This window comes from Dromaius novaehollandiae, chromosome 22 (assembly GCF_036370855.1).
Source record: "Dromaius novaehollandiae isolate bDroNov1 chromosome 22, bDroNov1.hap1, whole genome shotgun sequence".
Lineage (NCBI taxonomy): Eukaryota > Metazoa > Chordata > Aves > Casuariiformes > Dromaiidae > Dromaius > Dromaius novaehollandiae.
In genome coordinates, this window is record NC_088119.1 from 9347578 (window position 1) to 9371019 (window position 23442).

General features: G+C 56.5%; 1 protein-coding gene across 1 annotated transcript in view; it reads left to right on the forward strand.

Annotated features, from left to right (window-relative positions):
• The window catches only part of SKAP1 (src kinase associated phosphoprotein 1), a 153278-nt gene that overhangs the window by 120853 nt on the left and 8983 nt on the right, over window positions 1–23442 (forward strand). Inside the window, exons 6-11 of the mRNA XM_064524639.1 lie at window positions 1256–1339; window positions 3244–3368; window positions 4118–4181; window positions 5088–5252; window positions 11486–11548; window positions 17004–17116. Of these exons, the coding sequence (XP_064380709.1) occupies window positions 1256–1339; window positions 3244–3368; window positions 4118–4181; window positions 5088–5252; window positions 11486–11548; window positions 17004–17116 (614 nt within the window). The remainder of the gene's footprint in view (window positions 1–1255; window positions 1340–3243; window positions 3369–4117; window positions 4182–5087; window positions 5253–11485; window positions 11549–17003; window positions 17117–23442) is intronic.

The following is a 23442-nucleotide window of genomic DNA, read 5'->3' on the forward strand; positions in this document are numbered from 1 at the left end:
GGGGAAGGCTTTGGGTGGAGGAGTTGCTAAGGCGGGTGGTTCTCCTGAGGAGCTCAGCACATTCAGCGCATTGCTAACGTGAGAGGGGATAAGCTGGAAAGGGAAGAAATGTTTATTCAGGTGTTTGGTGCTTCTTACGGTGGAATTCAGAAATCTGCCATTGTGGTTTGGGCACTCTCCTTCCTCTGGCAGTCTGTGTGATTTCGGTGCCTAAGCTAACTCTTAAAAATGCAACTCTCGTCCAGTCTTAACTTCTGCTGGGTTGGAGGTCTGGGACAGAAGCTGTCTGTGGGGCTGTCTGCCCCACATCTGCAGGCAGAGGCGGGAGCGCTCTCCGTCCTGCCTGATCTCCCCAGGGGCTGCACCGGCAAATCAGGGCAGCTCTGACCATCCAAGAATTCAAATCTTTAGATGAAGAACAAACAGCAAAATGCATCTTTTCTGCAGATTCGAGAGTGAACACACGCTGAATCTTTCAGGCTTTTCTTAGACATCACAGATATATAGGGAGGGTGCAGCCTTTTTTTACTTTCTCTTGCAGATCATCAATCTGCACAAAGATCAAAACTCAGAAATTGAATTAAGCAGCAACCCAGTCTTTTAGGGCAAGATGTGTCCTTGCAAGCGAGCAATACCTAATGAGGATAAAATCCTGGTGAAGACAAGGTAGTTTGTAGCATCGCACACATTAGCAAGTTGAGATAAGGACTGTGAGTCAGCCTCGGGTTTATCTTGATTTTACTGACTCTTGTGAAACCTACAAATTATTTCCTCATCATTCAGATCTTATCTTGATTTATTTACTGTATGATAGGTAGGATGAGGTAGGAACAGCCCTTTATTCCCTGCGGCTGTCAGCCGAGCTACATAACCGGCCCTGTGCCTGTTTTAAGCTTGTTCCAGTTGCAGAGTAAAAGACGTGTGCTTAAACCTCAGGGTGGTTTAACGTAAAGTCGTGTTCCCTCCCCGTTAGCGGGGCCGAGGGCCTCCTGGTGCCAGGCCACCGCAGCTCTCCATGCTGCATGGCTTGGGAAGGCTTGGAGGGGGCTCCCGGCCCCAAGGATGGGCAGCTTCTCTCATACTTGACCAGGAGGTTTTGTCTCTAGATTTCCTTGCCTGATTTTTGTGCCAGAAACCTGCAGGATTGTGGTGGGAAAAGAGTCTTCTTTCCTCAAACTGATTTGTGCGGGGGAAGCACACAACAAAAGAACAGAAATGAATGTTTTTTACTCCTTTGTTTTCCTTTTCTCTCTAGACCACGGCTTTTTTGGGTCAGAGTGGCAGAAGCGGTGGTGTGTCCTCAACAGAAGGACCTTTTACTACTACGCAAATGAGAAAAGTAAGTGAGGAGACACGTGCCTCCAGGCCCCGAGCTGCGCGTGCCAGCCGAGGGCATGGACAGGGCTGGGAAGGGAAGGGCAGAGCCCTTGCTCGTGGACAGTTCATGTCTCGCCAGAGAAAAGCATCTGTGGTGGACCATTTCACTGCTTGGCGCTGCTGAGGTTTTAAGGATGAACTTGGCTGAAGTAACCTGAATTCAGTCATTCCTTACCGTGGCCAAAGCATGATGCTGCCTGGAAGTGTCTCCCTTTGGGAGAGGAGAGCTGTATGGGCGCCTGGTCCCTGGGAGCCCCTGGGCAGTGCATTCCCAAGGCGAATGATTATGAATGAAAAACAAGCAGAACAGACCTTTGCTTGTCATTTCAAGTGAAAGTGAGGTGTTGGCTGCAATTTACAAACACCTAAAGGATCTGGATGTCATTCGTCCATTGCTTCCTCCTGCTGAACCCCTAATTTCTTATCTTGGACATATGAGAAATAAGAGGAAGATTGTAATTCCCTATCAAGGCATAAGACAGAGGCTCTTCTGGAAAGGTAGATCCCGCCTTTTTCCTTTTCCAAACCTCTTTATAGGTAGGGAACAAGAGAAGAGAGACACAGGAACAGCGCTGTGTGTAAATAAAATGATGTACCGAGTTTTCCATTAGCCGTCAGCTGGGCTTCAACCCCCTAAGTGACTGTATATAATCCATGTGTCAGTGTATATAAATATTTTGCAGTCATGCTCCATCAGGTACATATAAACAGACAGCTAATATCTCCAACAGAGTTTGGCATGGCTAGATATATGGCCTTCCTCATTCTGTTCCACCCATCCAGAAACACTGCACGCTAACAGCTTACAAAAAATACACGTACAGCCTTGGTTTACAGTGACCAGTCTGCAGCTAGGACAGAATTAAACTCCGGAGACGAGTGTTGATGAATCTGGGTCTTCTTCTTCCGCACCCTTTGTCTGAGGATCTCAAGCACTTTCTGTGAAGGTTTCCAGAAAAATTTCCCAACTCTTCTCCCCCTGGCAGCGTGAGGCTGTCCCCAAAAGCCAAAGAGGCTGAGGTACACGCAGGGGTATGAGCCGTTCACGCTCTCCTGGTGAGCCACTAGCAGAGGCAAGTGTTGAAGCCAAGAGCTGATGTATGGTTGGTTCTGTGGGACGAGCAGTTGTCAGCTTCCAAATGGTCTCCAGAAGATAACAAAGTAAAGCAAACCTGTTATCTATGGGCTGAAGTCCTTACGTAGGGCTTGGCCTCACCCTGGAAGTTTTTAAAGATCTGCAAATCAAAAAAAAGGTTAAGAGCAACTGTCTGAATCATACTCCCACACTTACTCAGGAAGATTCATAAGGAAATAATGAGCTGGATGCCCAGCTGGGGTAAATAAACATGCCTTAGATGAGTGCGGTGAAGATCCCTCTCTCCACCCTGGCTGACCCTGGCCATGCACATGCATCTGCAAGATCCATAGGCCAATTCTCAAAGGCCCTGCTAAGTATTTCTTCCTGTATGCCAGCCCATTAATTCTTTACCAGAAGAATAATCGTTGGTATCATATTTCCCCAAGTACACAGTGGTCTCTGCTTCATTACAACCAGCTCATCTCATGCAATCTTGTGACCCTGGCAAATTTTTGTTGGCTGTTCACAGTCCTCCCAGCTCTTAAAAGGATGTCCTCTTCACTGTGTCCATATAAAGAAGTTATAGTATTCCCTTTGGATTTCCCTGGGGATAGAGATGATTAGAGTGGGGGTCTTTTTTGGCCGTCTCCCATTGACACGTGGTGTAACATAGCTTGCAACTCTGTATTTTGGTTTCCCTGTCTAGGCAGCAAATATCAGCACCACTCAGGTGGTGAATTAGGTAAAAGATGCAGGCTCCAAAGGTAGCATGTTTTCTCTTGTCACAGGCAAACAACCTAAAGGCACCTTTTCCATTGAGCACTATAGTGCCCGGCTGGCTTCCCACCTCCGCAAAGACTCTCGAAGAAAATGCTGTTTCGAGTTAATCTGCCCTGGCAAACGCACCTACGAGGTAGGAACGGGGGGAAGAAATGGACCCTCTGTGTAGACTGACCACTAGGCACAAGAGCACACGGTCACAGGTCTGGGGCGCAGGCTGGACCCGCAGGGTCAGGGGCGCTGTGATTCTCCAAACCTCAGTCCCTGGTAAAATAAAGAAGTGATGCTGCAGAAGATGTTGATGCTTCTCATTTTTGGCCACTGATCCGAGCATGGACCTTCCCTGGATACAAGATTGGTTCTGGGCTCTCTTTGCACTTGGTGCGTAAGGGTTAAGTGAGAATGTGGATTAAAAGCATTAGAGGATTGAGTTTGGAAAGCCTATTCTTGAAAATGGAATTCACAGACAGGTTTAAATTTAAACCTCCAATTTGTTGAGCATCAATGGGGGAGCCTGGAAACTGGTGTAATGATAAAAATGACCCAATCCACAAAGTGTGCACGAGAGGCTTCCTGAACTTCCAGGACATTTGGGATCTAGAGTCTTGGTTCAGACTCAATATAGTATATTCAGTAGGGATTGTGGTTTTCATCTGAATTAATTTAATGAATTAAGCTTGACAGCCTTCCTCTGGGATAGTCTAGCTTTGTTCCGTTTCTGTTTCCCTGTTTGGAATATGGAGATAAAGGAGTGAAATGATTTTCCCAAAGTCGCAGTGTGGATGAATGGTGTATCCAGGATCTCCGTCCCATACTCTAGCTGCAACCCTTTTTCCTCTTCCATCTAAGAAGCAGCATGGTAACTGGTGAACCTCTCTCCAGTTCACAGCCCCAACTCCAGCAGAGGCTGAAGACTGGGTGGACCAGATCCAGTTCCTCCTGAAGGGTAAGTCTGGAGCTTGGCCTGGGCCGGCATGCCGTGTTCGTGCAGACAGGTCCCAACACCCGCAGGGCGCCTGGCCAGGGAAGGGGCCTTTCTGCCCCCAGGGGCAGGTGAGCCCAGCTCTGTGAGGACGTTTGGGCAGTGGCTGGGGCCAGCTCTGGGGCTTTGTGTTTTTAGGCAAGGGATTGAAAAGAGGCCCTTGTTTGAAGCCCATGGGCGTGTTTTTAACTCTAGTGCTTTGGGCTGCTTTTAGAGTCCTGTGATCTCTCAAAAGCTGCAAGTGTTAGTGAGCAGGACAAGAACGAGACAGGAGAGGAGGAGGGTGGGAATCGCTCCTCTCTGCTGGGGTCGCGCATCTGCCCTTGTGAGCTTGGCTTACGAGGGACGGGCTGTTGCTCTGGCTCCACTGGAGTCACTCCAGTTTGAGGCCAGCAAAACTAAGACCAGACTCCAGCCCTGCGTATGGAAACCCTCTAGAAACCATAGGCAGCTGCATTGTTTCAGACTCTGTGATCCTTTCCAGTTTGTTAGTTCACGTCCTGGCAAATCAGCTTTGTTTAATTCACTGCAACAAACCCTGTGATTGTGTTTCCTTTCCTTGTGGTCTTGCCGAAATCAGTCTTCTCTGAAATGTCCAGTAATGGGGTCAGGCCGAGTTGCTTGAGGTGCTTGTTGAGTTTGGCTTTGCTCTCTTTCCTTGTGTTTGGGTTTTTGTTTTTTTAGTCTATTCTCAATTTCTGTCCTATTTTCTTTACGCCAGATGCTCTTGGGCTAAGCAGGGGCACTCCCTGCAAGGTCCATAGTGAGGACAAAATGACTTTGTTACTTGATTTCAACTCATTGAAAGTACCAGCATGCAGCTTGGCGAGTTTTGCTCCTTTTCACAGTGTTTTTGCTCTCTCCTGCCAGACCTGACCTCCCTCACTATCCCATATGATGAAGAGGATGAGGAGGAGCTCTACAATGATGTGGACAGTTCTGACTCTCTGAATACAGCATCCCACAACACTACCATGAATCAGGACGAGCCGGATGATGGGATGGGAGAGGATGACATCTACGAGGTTTTGCCAGGTGAGCAACCGAACAAGCAGGTTGAAAACCGAGCCGTCCCTTTGCTTTAATCCCCTTTAACTCTGCAAACGTGACAAGAGAGCTTGGCCACATAACACGTTGACAGGAATAAACGTCTCAGGCTCTGCTGAGTCTAATGGAGCCATAACTCAAAGGTTTGACCCTATTTCTTTGTTCAGACTGGTTGATGGGCCACAAGACCAAACGCTTTCTGTTCTGGTGAGGTGGAGGGTTTGTAAACCCAGGTGACCTGGCTTTTAGAGGTTGTGCTCCATTCAGCTCTGGTTATATTAAGTTTGGTGAGAGTGGAATCTCTGGGCTGTGTTACCTGCAAAATCAGACTCAGATGATGAAAATGCTCCCTTCTGGGCATGCAGTCATGGCTGTAATGCAATTACTGGCCTTCCAAGAGATGATAAAATAACTGCATTAAAGACTAGCCCCTGTTCACTAACAGTGCACTAGGCCTGGAGGTAGCAGAGCAGCAGCTGCCAGTTAAAGGAGCCAGAAGCAATCTCCTTGGCACAAAACCAAGCAGCCTAAGAGGGCGGCATGGTCTGCAACGTTTCTTACCATTGTAGCAGAAATCATGGTGTGACATGCCCCAGGACTTGGTCAATGGATCACCTGAGCCTTATGCAAACAAATGAGCTGAGGTTGGCACTGTCCAGCTCTGCACGCTGTCATGTAGAGCAGGGTCCCTTCGTGTCTGTGTTCTGAGATCCGAAATAGGTCCTTGTTTCTTTTTATTTATTTCAGAACTTTATATTTGTAGTGATTAAAAAAAATATTAAATGCACCAGAAATTTTATGGTGCTCAAGATCTTAGTCTTGTTATTGCTGCTGAAGGAAATCGCTGCTCAGCAGTTTGCAAGGGGCATGAAGACAGCTGCCAGGAGCGGAGCTGGGGCTCGAGGAGCCCGGGCTGCCTGTGTGACCCTGAGCAAAGCCGCAGCTCTGTCCATCTCTGATCTTTCCTCCCTGACCTTCCCTTTCTCTGTTTACGCTGCAAGCTCTTTGGGCGCAGCTTTCTCTTCCTCCGGGCGTACCTGAGCCCAGCGGAGCCTCTGCTCCAGGGTTTCCAGGCTGCTGGGTGTGAACCGCTGACGGTCTGTCAGGCCAAGGGCTTTCAGCACCCCGGTGGCTTCGGCAGCTGCGTTCGACTCCTCGCTGCCTTGCGGCTGACAGCAGCAGCCACAGAGCGGATATTAAATGAGATTTGTTTACGTGCTGCTAATGGTGACCCTGATAGGAGCTTGCACAGGGTTTGATGTAGCGATGGGCCCCGCCGTTGCCCCCACTCCTCGATGCAAAGTGTAGGAGTGATTTGTGCCCTTTGAACAGGTCCAAATACTCTTCCCCCCCGTGGAGCCTCAGGCCAGTGGGGTGTGCAGGAAGGGAGGCTCAGGCCGCTGTTCCTCCTGAGTGCTGCTAACGGTGCCTGTGATCCGCGGCGTCTTTCCATTCCTCCCGCAGCCTTTCTGGTGCTTTGCACTGCTCGCTGCTTGGCCAGCCAACCCTGCGAGCCAGCTTCACCCTTGGTTTCCGTGGATGTTGCTCTCCTGCTCCCACGCGGTAGATTGCTGTCCTGATGTCGGGGTTGCAGAGTATCGTGGTGGAGGAGGGAACATCCCAGCAAAACTCTTCATTTAAACCATTCCTTTGTGGGCTTTTTCTGTGCTCTCGGTCCTGCCCATCCCAGCTCCGTAAGAGCTTGCTGAGGAGGTTCCTAGGACGGTCCGAATGGTTGTGGCTCAGGCTGCTCACTCGCCAGCCCGAATGCTGCAAACAGCAAGGTTGAATCACCTTGCTCCAGTGGTGCTTTTGCAGTATCCTTTGGCCCCTGTGCACGGGCATCCTCAGCGTTTTGCAATCCTCGGGGTCAAATCCTGCTGAGGAGAGATTTCCTCCCTGCCCAGAGACTTTCTCTTCCTGCTCCTTCTGTGGACACACAGGGAGCAACAAAGTCCGGGGCTCCTGCGATGGAGCAGCTAATGGCCCTGGCTCCCCGCGGTCCTGGGGGTGTCCGGACACGCCGGGCTGGCAGGACCCCGGACGATGCTGCCGTGCAGGGGCTGCTGCCAGGCCCAGCGATTCGGCCGGGCCGTCCGCGTCCCTCCCTGGCGCGCTGGCACGCTCGGCGCCGGCGTCACGGCTGCACTGAGCTGAGCGCAGGCGGCCGCGACGCGGGGCAGCTGCCTCTCCCCGCATCGCCTCTGCTCTCCAGCCGTCCACGTCAAGCGTCTCGTCTGCAGCCCGCGGCTGGGCGCCCCGGCTGGGGAAGGGGATACCCAAGCGTGAAGGTGGTGGGAAACAGTCGCCGGGAGCCGGACGAGCAGGTAGGAGAGGGCGGCTGTGCCCGGAGCGCGTCCGCCCCGGCCCGTCGCACCCCTGGGCCCCACGGCCAGCGTGGGAGAGGGTCACTGTCCGAGCAGGGTCTCCTCCGGGCCAAGCTGCTTCTCTGGTGTCCCGAGCGAAAATGGAGAGAGAAAGAGAGAGGGAAGAAAGAAAGCGGGGGGAGATGAAGAGATAATTTCCTCAGCAAGTCATCGTCGTTAATGAAGTTTTACAAAAACAGATACAACCAAGGAAAAATAAAATTTCACAGGTGATAAATTTTTCCAATTTCCCTGGCAGAATTCGATAGGATTGTTAAATTAAGAGTGAAGGTGTCTGTTAGGAAGCAACGAGCAGTGATGGGTAATTTTATAGAGTGGAAAATTGAATCAAATTGCTACATTAAAACACAGCTCCTCTGAGAATCCGCCCGGCGCCCAGGCTGCTCCGGCGTGGTGGCGGGGTGCGCGGCTCGCTGGTGCTGCAGCCCGGCCGCGGGGGCCGAGGGCTGCCGGGGGGCCGGTGCCGGGGATCGGCGCGAGGTCGGTGGCCAGGGCTGCCCGTGGCCGTGTGCTGCCCCGGGGACGCGTTAGAGGCATTTCCCCGAGGACGGCATGTCCGGCCGCGGGGCAGTGGCCGGGATGCTCTGCGGCTTTGGCACGGGGAGGTGGCGTGGGGGGAAGCAGCGCAGACCTCAGGAGATGTGTTTTTTGGCATTTCCCTTGGATTCGTCTCTCTAAAGTCCGGATATCAACTGAGATCAAACATTGAGGCCCTGGAAAGTCAGAGTTTCCCTTCGACTTTATTCCAGAAAGCAGCTGGCTGCAACAGGCTGCAGGGCTGCGGCGTGGAGGGGAGCCTGTCGCATCCTCCGGGGCCACGTTCACAACTTGCACGGCTCAAAACCTGCAAAGAGCAGGATCTGGGGCCGGCGTGCCGTAACGCCGGCCGTGGTTTATACCGGGCTCAGCAGCGCGGCAGGGTCAGCGCCTTCGCGATGCCAGCCGGGGGGACGTCCGCGGGCTGCTGCCGTGCTGCCGGCAGGGGAGGCAGTGGCCAGGCCCCGCTCGGCTCTGCGGGAGCGGATGGGACGCGGGAGGGCAAGCGGAGCCGGCCGTTGTCGGCGAAGGGCAGCCACGCCAGCGAGCCGCGTTTTCCGGGGGAAAATCCAACCCGAGGCGTGCAAGTTTCCTTCCTTCCTTCCTCCAAGCCTCTGTCCGTCGCAGTCCTCGCGGGGCCCCGGGCAGCTGCGGGAGCCTGGCCTTTCCTTACGGCAGCGAGGCTTTGGCACACGGCAGCCCCGGCCGCTGCTCGGTGCTGGCACGGGGATGCGGAGCAGCAGGGCAGCAGAGCGCCTGCCCTGGCCCTGCCGGCGCCGTTCCCGCGGCTTTGCCCCCATTCCCGTGGCTTTTCCCCCATTCCTGTGGCTTTGCCCCCATTCCCGCGGCTTCGCTCGCGTTGGGAGCCGAAGGCAGCGTCTCCTCCGCGGCGTGTGTTTCCTGCGGCTCGCGCGGCGTGTGCGTGTGCACCGGGGGGGGCCCGGGGAGGGCCCAGGGAGGTCTTCTGAGGACGGCTTGGCTCCACGCTGGGAACGGTGCCTGCGGGAAGCGGACGCAGGCGGAGGCGAGCGAAAAGCACAGCGGGAGCCCGTGGACGCGGGGTGACTCGTGGGAGCAGAGCGCTGCCGGGGCAGGGTGCTGCCGCAGAGCCTGCAGCGGGGACGTGGGTGTGCGCGGCCTGGTAGCATCTCCCAGACGGATACAGCCCCCCGTGCACGCGGGGAGTTTCCTACCCAAATCCCCCTTACGCAGCCCCGGAGGCTCCGGCGCCTGCGCGGGTGGACGCGGCCTCGCGGGCGCAGGGACAAGCCGTGCCCAGGGAGCGGGTTGGATCGACTTGGCGGCCAAAACGGGATCAGGGGATTAGGTGCCGTTGGTGAAAGCATGGAGGAAGAGGGCTGGGGGAGCGTGTGGGAATGGTGGAGGGAGAGCGTCCTTACGGATACATTTACATTCTCTTTTACAAATGCAAAGAGCAGGCAAAAGCCACTTTCAATAATTTATTTTAAAATCAATGCTAATGAGGTTCTGTCTCGTCAGTGGCCGAGTTTTACAATAAAGTCTGATTTATTTAGAAAAGATCTTCGGTGCCGCTTCCCGTCTAATGGGGGAGCAGTTGCAGTGACCCTCCAACTTTGGATCCAATTTGTAATCCACAGCGGAGGGCTGACCTGGTTTGCATTGATCAGCAGCGGGTGCAGGAGACAGCTGGGGCTGGGGCAGGGCCGGGGCCGGGGGCCGCGTCTTCCAAAAGTGCCAAGAAGCAGCACTTTATCCGTTGCCTCGTGATCACGTTGCGTGGGATCAGCAGAAGACCCGTCACTCGCATTAGGCTCCGTCCATCGTGCCTGAAACTGGGCTGCTCTTGCCTCTGCCTAAAGACAACAGCAAAAGCTGATGCCTCGGGGCTCCCGGCCTGAGGGGCAATGAGGGCAGCTCCTGCTTCTGCACGGGACTCAGCTGCGCTAGGACTTGTCCTGACCGTGGCTGTGTGAGCAAGAGAGGCAGATCCATGGCAAGAGGGTTTGCCTGAGCTTTGGCTGTCTGAAACACTTCAAAATTGGGTTTTATTTACCTTAGTTTATTAGGTTGTTTGTAGTCTTTATGGTTGCAGAGGGAAGCGTGGGTTGCAACCATGGCGCGGGCAGACGCTGTGTGCCCACCTCGTCCTGGCACAGAGAGCAGGTCAGGCTGGGTGGGTTGTTCCTAGCACGTCGGATGATGTTAATCCAGCTGCATCTCCAGATGCAAGCAAACAGCTTTCAGCAAGCTCCTTAACAGCAAATCTCTTTCGTGGGCGAGTCTTGGAGAGAGGCTACTGTGGTCAGAAGCGTGGGGCCTGTGTTGGTGCCCTGGGGATAAGGTCTTGCGTCAAGCTGCAGCTGGACTGGCAAACCCTGGTGCTGGTGTCAATGTGCTGGTTTATGATTTACCACTCCAAATCATTCTGAGTTGCATTTCAGCACTGGAAATGGTGGGCTGGCAAAAAATGACCTTATTTAAGCCCGTGTAGTTCTTGTGTACAGATACAGACCCGCGTTTCTGTCAGTCACTAGCCATTTTCCCAGGGCTTCCCCATAATCTCCAGCTCTGTCCTGGCTCTCACTTAATCTTTTCCATGGTATTGTTCTTTATTATTTCCTTGTGTCCTCTTTCCCCACCCTCCGCGGCCGTGCCAGTGTCTGCCCTTTGCTGCCGGGGTCCCCTCTCTCCTCCTTGAACCCTGCTTCTTCCCACAGTCCTTCCTTGCCTTTCTGTCCCGGCGTTTCTCCTCGGTGCCTCGTCTTCTCCGGGCTGTGACTTCTCCTGCACAGGAAGCATCTCTTCCTATAGGACGCTCGGTGAAGTGCTGTGTAAATTTATGAGGCTATAATAAGTGATTTGTTTTTACTAGTGTTAACAACAATTCATATTTTTATGCAGCATGTTTTAAAATATTATCTGTGACTTCCTCCCTTCCACTCTTCACAATTAAGCCGGTAATTTGTTACTCTGACAGTCGGACGCTCCCTCTGCCTGCCTGCGAGCTGGGCGCAGCGGTGGCGATGGCCCGTCACCACGGCACCAGGCAGCCGTTTCGCGGGGGCCGCGTGTCCTCGGGGGGCAGCGGCTCCCCTTCCCCATGCGGCCGCGGAGCAGGCGGCCGGTCCTGGACGTTGCTTTCCTCTCCCTGCCCCTGGGAACGGGAGGAGATGATGATGCCCCGGCGCCGCTGAGGGGTCCCCCGTCCCCGCGGCGATGGCGGCCGCCCTCCCTCTCTTCGCCCGTCTCACAGCGACAGACGCTGTCGCTCCCCGGTGCTAACCTGGCTTCTCTGCTCTGTTTTTCTCTTCTCAGAGGAGGAGCTGGACCCCCCCTTCGCAGAGGACACCGAGGAGGCCAGAAGCGGACAGAGAAATGGTAGGAGCCCCCCTGCTTTGTCGAACGCACAGGACCTCCCTGGTCCCGGCGGGATCAGGAGCTCTGCCTGCCGCCGTGCGCTAGCGTTTCGGGGTGCGGTAACGATGGAGGAGAGCGGGAGGATGGGAGAGGCCCCAGGATCAGCCCGATGGGTGACAGGGGAGACTGCAAAGGGGAAGGTTTGGATAACTTGGCCCCTGGGGACGGTCCCCTCCAAGGCTCCCCTGTCCGCTCTGCTACGGGCACGGGGGTCACCTCTCCTTTTGGGGACGGGCACCAAATCCGAAGCCTCTCCGGTGGGAAATGAGCTCTCCACCGAGGAGCCCTGTCGCAAGGGAGACCCCACGGACATCCGCTCCTGCCGATGAGATCCCTTCGCCCAAGGATCTCCCAGAGACGCGCACGCGTCCCTGTCCCTCGCGCCGTCCTCCGCAGGAGGCAACGCCTTGGAGAGGCGATGGGGAGCATCCGGCGCCGGGCCGGGGAGAGCGGCGCTCCGGCCGAAACAATCGGAGGAGAGGGCAGGAAATGAGTCAGGGCGCAGAGGAAGCCGGCGCAGGGAGGGATCTCGGCGCTGGAAGCCGGAAGGCAACGCACCACCACCCTAGGAACCAGCGCTGCCCGCCCGCCCGCGCGGAGCGGCCGGCCCGAAAGCATCCCCGCAGCAGCCGGCCCCCACCCCTGCTTTTTCCTTCGGGTCCCGACACGTGGGATCCGAGCGGAAGATCTGTTTCCTCCCCAGCTCCCCCCAGTCCCACCTGCTTCTCTTTCCACCATGGCTTCTGCCCCGGCGCAGGAAAGGAGCTCTTGTGTCCGAGCAGCCGGGGCAGAGCCGGCCGGGAGCTTCCTGCTGTCCCTGTGCCCTCCGCACAGCGCAGGAAACCACGACCTCCCGGCAGGGCCGGCTCCGGCGAGCTTCCCGCACCGTTGCTCCCGGAGCGCGGAGGCGCTGGGCTGGGGGGGTGTCTGCCCGGCCCGGGGACCCAGGGCGGCGTGGGGCAGCCGTCCCGTTAGTTTGGTGGTGGGGACCGGAGGGGCCTGGCGTTGGCCTCTGGGGATCGGCGTGTGGCTGAACCGGCGCACGAGTGTCCCAAGCATCGCTCGCTGCTCACCACCCCCAGGCAGGGCTTCGAGCCGTCCTGCACCCCATGCCTGCCCCCGGCACTTCTGGCAAGCCTGATGCAACGGTTCCCTGTAGCCGGCATCAAGCACCCATAGGTGTTGCCCGGGCTGGAGGGCGCTCAGGGCTGTTTCTACCGCAGTTTGGGTGACGCTGGGCCGGGAGGGGTTGAGTCCCAGCCGCTTGTGGGGACGGGAGCAAGTCAGCGTTCCTGCGCTCCTTGCCGTTGCGCTCTGCCTTCTCCCACCTAAGCCCTGCCCAGCGCGTGGCAGCAGGTAGCGGCACCCCAAAGCCTGGAGAAGCGACATCCCGACCTTTGCAAACCGTCCCGCGGTCGTAACGAGCCGCTCATAGCTGTCGATTCCTCGGCACAGAGAAAAGAAAGCGCGAGGGTGCTGGAGGGAGGCCCCGTACACGCATGTGCACACGCGTGTGGTCGCTCTCACAGCAGTCCCGGGCATTAAACATCCAAACACGACCAGACGCCAGGAAAGCGGCTGCCCGCGGGCCGCCCGCGCCTGGCTCGAGACGGGCCTCGGGGGAGCGGAGCTCGTCTCCGCAGCAGGCTGATGCCAGAGGTGCCGCGACGAGCCTGCGCCAAGGCCGCCCTGAGGATTCTGGGTTTTGCCTGTCTTAATCCTGCCAGCCGTTTAAATGCCCTGCTCGTGCTCATTAGCATCTTCCTGGCGGTTGTAATTGTTGTTAATAGTTATAACTGGTTTAGTTATTAGCGTTGTCATGATTGCTTTAAGGCCTGTGTCTGTTTTTACACTAAATAATAAATTAGGCTCTTGCCTCTGAAATGCTGGGCTGCATTTCAAGAGGGAAAGGTTATCGCAGCGCCGGGAACCCCAGCCCTCGTGCCTTTTGCCCCGGTAATTTGTGCTTCGGTCCAACTGGAGAAAGGGCTAGAAAGAGGGGCTAGGAGTCCTTGAACAGAGAGCTGGGCTGCAGGGAGCGAGAGAAGGGGCTATTTCTTAATTATATCACACGGCCAAAATGCCAGATGAGCATTTGGCTAATGGAGAACTATTGTTTCTAATTTCTAAGAACTACACGGATGCCACAAAGCTGCAGCGGCCCAGCGAATCCCGCTGAGAGCTGTAGGCTTCTCCTGCCAAGACACCCGTTTCCTCCCCTCAGTCTGCAGGCAGCTTAATCCTGCCTTCTGCGCCGGGAGAGTTTGGGGCTCCTTCTGCCGTGCAATTTTACCACTTGAATATGTACAGAGCCAAATTCCTATACTCAAAAAAAATCAGGCTCGTTTCATAGCCCTCTGTGCTTAGAATAGCAGGATGTTTCACCTAGCGTGAGAATAGCAGTGAAATGCACTGGCCTGCAGACAGTTGTCACTAGGTTTCAGCATCAACAGACTTCCGAAGCAACACGCCGGAAGCAAGAGGATCGGGCAGATAGTGCCTCTCCCACAGCCCTGCTGTGGGCTGTTCAGACTGCGGAAGAAAGTGGTGCAGTTGTCGCATTTGGCTGGTTTTCTTGATGACCCCAAGGTCCATAAACATGGGAGCAGGCTCTCGCCCCACTTACATCAGTGTGAATCAGCTGCATTGAAATCACGTCTCTTCCCTGAAAGCAAATTCAAGAATCCAGACTGGGGATTTGGGCTTTTGAAACCCAGTATCCCTTTTCTGCAAATGGTCTTAGTTTTAGCAAGATATTCTTGGTAGCTCGCACAAACACCTTGCTTGTGAGGCTGTGGCTGGGAGTTAAGTGCAGAGCCCAGCTGAGCTCTCATCACGAGGCATCTTCCTCGTCCGATGCAGGTAATTTTGGCCTTTTGAAGGCAGGGTAGGAGGGAGGGGTGAGACCTTTCATCAGACAGCTGACATGGTTGGAAAAACTCTGCAAACTTTTGGGAGCATGAACCCTACTGCGGGTTGGTACTGATGGAGAATCTTGCCCAGGATCACACGGGAATCTTCTGCGAAGGCTCTGTTTTATGGGCCGAATCTCCTTTCTCCAATCCTTGCTGACAGGCTCAAAGTGGCAAGATGCAGGATTTGTGGTTAGACCTAGCCAAGTATGAACTTCCCAAATATTTTGTTGCACCTCGTTTTAAGGATTATTCCAGCCTGTAGAGATAAAATACCGCATCGGCCTCTGGCCTTGCTGGGATACAGACATCAGCTTTGGGACCCACCGACCCGGCACTGCCCAACCAGGGTGCAACATAACCCTGTCTGAGGAGGAATTTGGCTGACTTTGGCGATCACTATCCTTAAATCTCTTTGCAGCAAATCAGTTACAGTGCTCCATAGGATAACTAAGATGTTACTTATCACCAGGGGCAGCTTTTTCCCAGCAAGTCCTGCCCTCCTGTTTCAGTGCTCCGTGTCTTGTCTTCCCTTCTCCTCAGTCCACAGCAAACGACCTTGGGTCACTGGGGAAAGCCAAGCAGCAAGTGCCGTCCCTCGGTGCCGGGTTGTCCTCTGCCTCGCCGCGTTGTCCTCGCGCCCTCCTGGAGCGGCCTTTTGTGCTCCTTACGCAGTTTGCTGCCTGCCACCAAAGCCGCTGCTCGCTTTGTGCTCCTGCCTCAGCGCCTGCGAGCTCGGATATTTCCTCTGCCTCCGGTTCATAACCTCTGGTTCCTGCACTTTGCACAAGCTTAAATAACTCAGTAGCTCCTTCTCCTTCTATTCCCTCCACAATATTTTCCTCACCACTGCGTGCTCCCCCTTTAATACTTTCCAAAGGATGCAGACCTACTTTTTTTTCCCAGCCTTTCTATTTAAGTTCCCCAAGTCCCTGAGTCATTCCAGTTACTCCCTGCTGTACCATTATCCATCTCTGTAATGTCCTTTTTCATATTTAGGTGATCAAATCTGGGCACAGCACTCCAGATGCACCCTTATCACTCAGTCCCTTATACCATATTAGAAACATTTCTTCCAACATGTGCTCGATATTTTCTATTTATGCTTTCTGGGCTGGCCGCAGCCGTGCGGCAGAGCAGCCCGGCACGCTGGTGCAGCCCAGTGCTCGAGCCCCCCCGTCAAATGCTGCTTAACCGAGTTTAATTATCCACCGGGGCCACACCGCGATGTCCATGTCACGACATCTGGATCTGCCGCCATCAGTCTCCTGCCTGATACCTCTGGTTCAGGGGCACGTTTTAGCGGTGTGTTTGGGAACTGGGAACCTCACGGTGCAGTTTTGGGTTTTTTTTCTGTGGGAGCGGCAGGGACCCACCTTCTGTGGTGGCCCTGGTCTGTCTGCCAGCTCCTGAGATGAGAAATGCTGTTTAGAAATGGAAAAGATGGCAAGAGTCTGCTCTGAAAACACTGGTGCAGCATTTTCCAGAAAGCCCACGCACACGCTCAGCCAAAGGCATTCCCCAGCCTTGGCACAGAGTTGCCAACTGTTTCATCAGCCCAAACCCACAGTTTTCAACAAACAAATCATCTGTCTCCAAAAAAAGGGGGGAAAAAAGACTTTGCCAGCCTGCACGGCCCTTTCTCCTTCTCAGGCAGCAGCACAGCCTGCGCTGAGCGCCGGGGCAGGGCAGATCACGCCTGCCCTGGCATAATCTCGGCTCGTATCATGCTGCAGCACTTTGGGGCCCTCTCTGACCTCCCGGCAACGGGGGATCGAGGCCGCTGTTTGCTCCCTGCTCTCCTCCCACCCCGTCCTCCCCCGGTGCTCCCGGTCGAGGCACTGGGGCCGTTTGCTAGGCGAGCCCTGCTCAATTGACTGCAATCCCCAGCTTGGCTTCTTTAATTAATAAATAAACTTGGCTGTCACCTTCCCCGGCAGCATCCTCCCAGAGGCCCCGTGCAGATACCCGCTGTTAATTAACAGTATTCCTCTTCCAGGGCCGCTGGCAAGGCCGGGAGCAGCCATCGCGGCGGTGGTGATGCTGCCGGCGGCGTGCCGCCCTCCTCCCCGGGCTGCGGGTGCTCGCGTCGGGACGGCTCCGGTTGGGCGCAGGAGGGAGTTTTGGGGGGCTGGGAGATGGGGAAGGCATCTTTGGTTCAAATACGTTGATTTTCACTGGGGTTTATGGTGAAGAGCTTTAATCCAGGCTCTTCTGGAACGGGAACCTCTGTCAGTGCCTTTGCATGTGTTCAGCGATACTGTTGTGTTTATTTATTGGCTACTGCCTGTTTCTTGTGGTGCTTTTTTGGCCCCTGCTTTTCAGTTGAAATGGAAAATGAACAAATCTGAGACATTTCACAGATTCTTCTAACACCAGCGTTTTCTCGCTTTCCCCCCAATACCGGCCGGTTCTCTCCCCGGACGCCCCTCGCGCGGCCCGGGTGGACAGGGACCTCTCCTCGCGTGGTCCCCCTCGCCCTGATCTCGCCTCCTTCTCCCCAGGAAACCCCCCGAGGGACCTTGCCGGTTACTACCAGGGCCTGTGGGACTGCAGCAGCGAGCACCCCGACGAGCTCTCCTTCCGCCGCGGCGACCTCATCTACGTCCTCAGCAAGGTAGGGCACCGCCGCGCCGTGGGCCCCGGCGTCCTGCTCGCGCTGCCGGCGGAGCCGTGCCTGCTCCGTGCCGGTTGCCGCTGGCGGGGCTCGGTGCCGCGTGGCCCCGGCGCGCGCGGGGCGTTTCGGATGCCCGGAGGGAGGTTTCCCGCAGGGATGGAGCGTGTGCGTGCCGTCGCTTGGGTATCGCGGGGGTGACGGGGTTGCTCAGCGGGGTGAGACCGGGATTTTTGGGCAGGCGCACGCAGGTGAATAAATTAAGCGTTTGCACTCGCAGAGCCCCAGGCGGCTCCGGCCGCGTGTGACCGTCCCCGAGCCCAGCTCTTCCCTGGGCTCTGCCCTTGGCCTGGCTGCTCGGCGCCGGATCCCGGTGGCTCCAGCTCCCGGTGACGAACTGGGGGTTGCGTTTTGTTGCTGTTTTGCAATGTACGGGGGGTTAATTAAGAGCCCTTTGGAGACGCAGAGCACTGCTCGGTCTGAGGCTCGCGAAAACCAAGGCCACGTTTTATGTCTGAGAAAGAGAATCTGGATGAGTTTTGCATCCTGGCTTAGCACCGGGATGTCCCCGCGGTGGAAACGAGTGGCGGGGTCCCGCGGCGACGGGCAGGGGAGCGGAGGGGAGGGCAGGGGAGGCCGGCGGCAGCCCCAGGCCTCCTCCTCGAGGCTTCCCGCGCCCGGCCGGCCCCGCGAGGCTGGGCGCAGCAACATCGGCTCCCGGCAGCAGCATCCCGCCAGCCCCGACCGCTCGGCCTCTCCTCGGACGGCAGCGGCTGCAAATTTCCCATCTGCGGCTCTCAAAGCGCTTCGCAGCGGCGCTTAGCGAGTCCCTGCGCCCGCCGCGTCCGGAGAGCCGGGAGCAGCTCCGGCGGTGCCGGTGCCCTGGCGTGCTGCCGCGGACCGGGGCCGCAGCTTGGCGTCGCGGCAGGGCTTTCGCTCCCTTCAGTGGCTCCAGATTGCGACTCTTGTGCCGGCTCCCTCACACGTAACCGATCGGTCCTGAGAGCTTTTCCCCCGTAAATTACTTTGCGCGACGGATGCTGGCGGCCGCGGCGGAGTCGCGGCTGAGCCGCGCGGCGGGGGGAAGGCAGGAGGGGGGAAAGGTGTTTGAAAAGCCTGTTCACTCAGCTGCATTTTAATTTCGTTTTCAATCTTGTCCCAATTAATTTCGCAGAATTAATCTCACAGAAGCAAACTCGGCAGCGTCGAGGCTGCAGTTTTAGCGGTGCGGTCGCTCTGTCTGAACATGAAATAGGAGCTAATATAAAAATCCATCTGGTGCGTTTGAAACACACGCCGGCTGCTGCACGGCCCTGTCTGACATTTCGAGCATCAGCCGCGGGGAAAAGCGCTTGGGGGGCTAGTGGACATCAGTAGCTGGCGGGGACGCGGCAGCCCGGCGCGGCGGCGGAGCGGGGCCGGCGGGCGAGGAGGCACCGGGGTGCCCAGGGATGCTCGGCGCTGCACGAGCCGCGGCCGGTCCCCGGACGGGAGCAGCCGCGGGTGTTGGGTCCGGTCACCCGAGCCCGGGTGATGCCACCCTGGCACTGGGGCTTTTGGGCTTCAATAGGGCCGGGGTGGCTGTGGCCGGGGCCGGCAGTCGCAGAGGGCCGGTACCCGCCGCCGTCGCCCGCTGCAACGCCGCTGCCCGCGCGGTGCAGCCCAGCCCGGCCGGCGTTTGGGTCTCGGTCTGGGGAGGAGGGAGCGGAGATGCTGCCGGAGCGGTGCGGCCCGTCCCCGGCACCAGCCCCTCGTCCCCCGGCTGAGTGATTTGTACGTTATGATAATTATTTGAATGCAGCGAGACTTCCTATTTTAAGTGGGCTTAGTTGGATGTGACAAGCAGGCCATAAAACCGGATAAGTTAATTCTCTCAATTGCTTTCAATGAAAGCAGGGGGGAAGGGGGGGGCATATTCCTCTACCCCGGGCCCCGAGCGAAAGGAGTGTGGTGACATCTAGTGGCATTTTGTCCAGCTTTGGGGCCCCGGCGCCGGCGGGGAGAGGCCGCGGGGGCGTCCACGGACGGGGGGGGCCCCGGCGCGGCGAAGCCCCTCACCGCGGAGCCGGCGGCTGGCGACGCTGCTGGGGGTCATTGCCCGGCTGCATCGCCGCGGTTGGACGGACGGACGGACGGACAGACGGACGGGCACCCCGGGGGCACCCAAAAATTGCCCGCGGGGGCGGCGGGCGGGAGACGGGCCCCCGGGCTCGGTGGCCGCCGCGTGCCGCCGCCGCCGCCGGCGCTTGGCTCCCATCAATAACGGCTCCGGGAGGCTTTGGAGCCGGGAGGGACGGGAATGGGCTGGCGGGGTCAGCGGGAAGGCAACGGTCACGCGCCGGTCAAATTCAAGCGAGGGCCATCCTTCCCCGGCGGCCCCCTCGCCCCCCCGGCGGGAGCCAATCGTCTAGAACAAACCCCTGGCAGCCTCATTCCTCCCAGGTAATTTTTATAAATGAGGGGACACCCGCGCCCGGAGAGGACAAAAGGGTGGCGGGAGCCACCGCGCCGGTGCCCGGCCCCCTCCTCCGGGGCTGCGCGGGAAAAAGCGCTTCCCGCGGGCCCGGTTGTGCCCAAATCCCTGGAATTTCGCCCCACGAGCTCCGGCACCCGGCGGCATTGGGGTCCCGCGCCCGCCGGCCCCGCGCACCCACGGCCTGTCCCGGCACGTGCTGCCGTCGCGGGGGTTTTAACGCGTTTTCCGACCATTTATTTTGCACTGGAATTTATAATAAATGCTGTTAAAGACTTTGTCTTTGACAGAGGTAATAATAAATTCACTGTTAAAGACAGTAGCTTAATTCCTTATCCCCTCCAATACTGCGCAGAATAAACTGTATTCATCACTGAGTAATTTTTTACCACATAAATCTTTAAAACTAACCGTCGTAGGCTGTTGAGGCTGAAATATTGTGAATTTATTAGATATGCCCATGTAGTATTGGATTCAGAGGTTTCCATTCGAATATATTACGGGGGAAATTTGTGTCTGTAAGTGTGACAATCCCTCCATTTTCCGAAGCCAGGATTATAACGCGCAGCTCCTCCAGAGTCAACTCTGCCTTTATTAGACAGAGATTTAGTAACGAGCCCCGCGCTGATCTGCCGGCGAGGGGGGGACATTTCGCTGAAATGCCCTGCTCAAAATGGGCGGCAGGAAAAGCTTTTGTTCCCGGCATAACAAATGCCTGATGATTTCCCGGATTATTTCATAAATGGAAGGAAATTTCACTTGGGCTTGCGAAGACGGCGAACGCTCGAGCGAGGGGGCCGTTGCTAAACCCATCCTTCACCGGCCATAACTTTCCTGGGCTGCTGCTATTATATATATTTATACCTATATATGTGCATACATATCTATGTGTGTATAGCTGCATGCGAGTCATTTTTATTTGGGGATGGTGAAGCTGTGGGAGATTGAACAGGAGAAAAGCGGAGCGTGAAACCCCCAGGGCCCCTCTGCAAAACTGACCACGAGCCGTCCCAAACTTGCCCTGATTTGCCAAATATCTGAGTGACGAGAAAACACCTTTCCCCTTGCCACCGCTTATTTGCCGGGTGGGTTTTTTTTTTTCATTTTAGCCTGTTGAGCATCTGTGTTTTAAACACATGTCCTTGTTTCCTTTGATAATGTAAAAGACAAGTCGGCAGTGGAAATCTTTGTTCGTTAGAGAGAGACGGAGATAATTATAAAACCATCTCCCGGTTCATGAGGCGCGGGTAACATTTAAACCAATTGATGTGGTAACATTTAAAGCAGTTATATTGCAAAATGTCACGTACGGTCTAGTTTCATTAGAGACGAGTTAATAGATGGATGGAATTGAAATTCCCATTCCCGGGCATCAAATCAAAGTTTGCCATAACTCTTCTCGGGCCGCGGCGGCTGCCCAAAAAGAGCCAGCGCGACCCCCGAGCCGCGCACAACTTCCCCGCTCCGTCCTCTGCAGCAGCCACAGAGCAATAGCTAAAAATTAAAATCAGGCGATTAAGCGCTAACAAAAGAGGCACGTGCAAAACCCCCGGGCCGCGGGAGCCGGGCAGCGGCCGAGGAGCCGCGCGCGGGCCGTGTTCAGCGCTTCCTGCTCGCGGCGCCGGGACTTCGCTCCGCGGCCTTTCTCCTTTTCTCCTTTTCTCCTTTTCTCCTTTTCTCCTTTTCTCCTTTTCTCCTTTTCTCCTTCTTTTTTTTTCCCCCGTGCCGCTCCATCTGTAACCGAGCAAACATCGCGGTTTTATAGCCTTTGCTTTGTGAGACGGAGGCGGGGGGGGGGGGGGGGGGTAGTGAAATGCCTAAGTAAGACTTTAATTCCAGATTCATTTACGCCGTGGCGATGAAGTTGTCACAAACCATAATGCAGTATTTAATTAAAATAACAGAAGTGTATCTAGATATGTCCTGGGGTAGCTATCACCGAATTACAGCCTGCGCGCTCCGCGTCGTGACGGAACGGCGGCGGCGGAGGCAGAGCCGAGCGGCGGCAGAGGAGCCGCCACGGTCCCGCCGCGGCCCCCGGCCCCGGCTCTGGCCCCCCGGGTTTGGGAGGACCGGCGGGATTTCGGCCCCCGCGGGCACCGCGCGTGCGCCGTGGCTCCCAGCCCGCGGCACAGGTCACGCGCAGGGTTTAGCTCAGATGGCTGCTCGTTTTCATCAGGCGTGAGCGTTCGGGACTTTAAAGGCGAAAATAATTGGCTGCAGAACAAATTTAGGAAATTGAGTGTGCGATAAAGCAAATAAAAACCTCTCCCTCTCCTTTTTCTCCCTGCCCTTTCTCGCCGAGGGCAGGAGGGGGGGACGGGCAGGGATCGGCAGGACGGGAACAGGCCTCCTCTGATTTTACCTCCCTTGCAACTTTGCCATTAAAGTTGCACCTACAGCTAGGAAGTTTGTCCGTGAAAAATGGTCATTTTGTTTCCCCTGCTCAAAGAACGTTATTAAAATGCTAATTTAAAAGAAAAAGGAGTTAAATATCTAGCAATGGTGCAGTCTAATTGCAGCCATAATGAGCTCTCTAAATGTGAGTGCCCCTGACACACAGAGAGCATAAACAGCCAGCAAACACATCATTAGTGCTCACGTTCATTTATTCTGGCGACCTGACTATGACCCCGCGGAGGGAAGGGTAAAGAGCAGGTGGATCCGGCTGCGCCAACCCCCGGGGATGCAGGAAATGAAGCCGTAAGCGGCTGCCATGGCAACGCTGCGCGGGTGATGCAACGCGCCGGCCTGGCGAGCGGTGCCCGCGCCCCGCGATCGCTCATCGCTGCTCCGCTGCCGAGGAGCCGCAAGAGTCGCAGGGCCGGGGGCTGCTGCTGGGGTTGGGGCTGGGGGGCAGCGGGTGCCGGCAGCAGCTTGGCATGGCTTTGCATGGCACGGCGTGGCACGGCGCGGCATGGCATTGCGTGGCACGGCATGGCATTGCGTGGCACGGCATGGCACAGCATGGCATTGCATGGCAAGGCATGGCATTGCGTGGCACCGCGTGGCTTTGCATGGCATGGCGTGGCACGGCATGGCACAGCATGGCATTGCATGGCAAGGCATGGCATTGCGTGGCACCGCATGGCTTTGCATGGCATGGCGTGGCATGGCGCGGCACGGCATTGCATGGCACGGCATGGTGTGGTGTGGCACAGCATGGCATTGCACGGCACGGCATGGCATTGCTTGGCATCGCATGGCATTGCACAGCATGGTATGGCATGGCATGGCATTGCATGTCATAGCATGGCACGGCATGGCATAGCATGGCATTGCGTGGCACGGCATGGCATCGCTTAGCATGGCCCAGCACAGCATGGCCCATGCACCGAGCACCCGAATTTGCAGCCGGGCGCCCGGCGTGGGGGCAGGGAGCTGGCCCGTCTTCGGAAGGAGAGGGTCGGAGGCCAGCACGGACATCGCTGCCTCGCCTGGGAGTCGAGGGCTGGATGGGGCCAGGGGAAACTGAGGCACGGGGCGGGATGCACTGCGGCTCCAGGCTGGGCAGCAGCACCCGCCGGGTGCTGGGGCATGGAGGACCCAGGCGTCCGGGGCCCGGCCCCCGGCTTTCGCCGTCTTGGGGCTCTGCCACTTGTCCGGCGCGTCGGAGCATCCGCTCCGCTTCTGCACGCAGAGCGCGGGGGGCAGGATTGGGCCCGCGGCAGGGATGAGTAACAGCAGCCGAACGCGCACGCGAGCGGCCGGGGAGGAAGGTTAATAAAAGCGGCGCTTTGGAAATGATTTTTGCTCTATTCCAGCCTGTTTGCTTCTAAACAGCCTCGCTAATCGCCTCCCAGCAATAGCGCAATAACTTCGCTCTTATTTCCCCCCCTTTTTTTTCCCTGTTTCT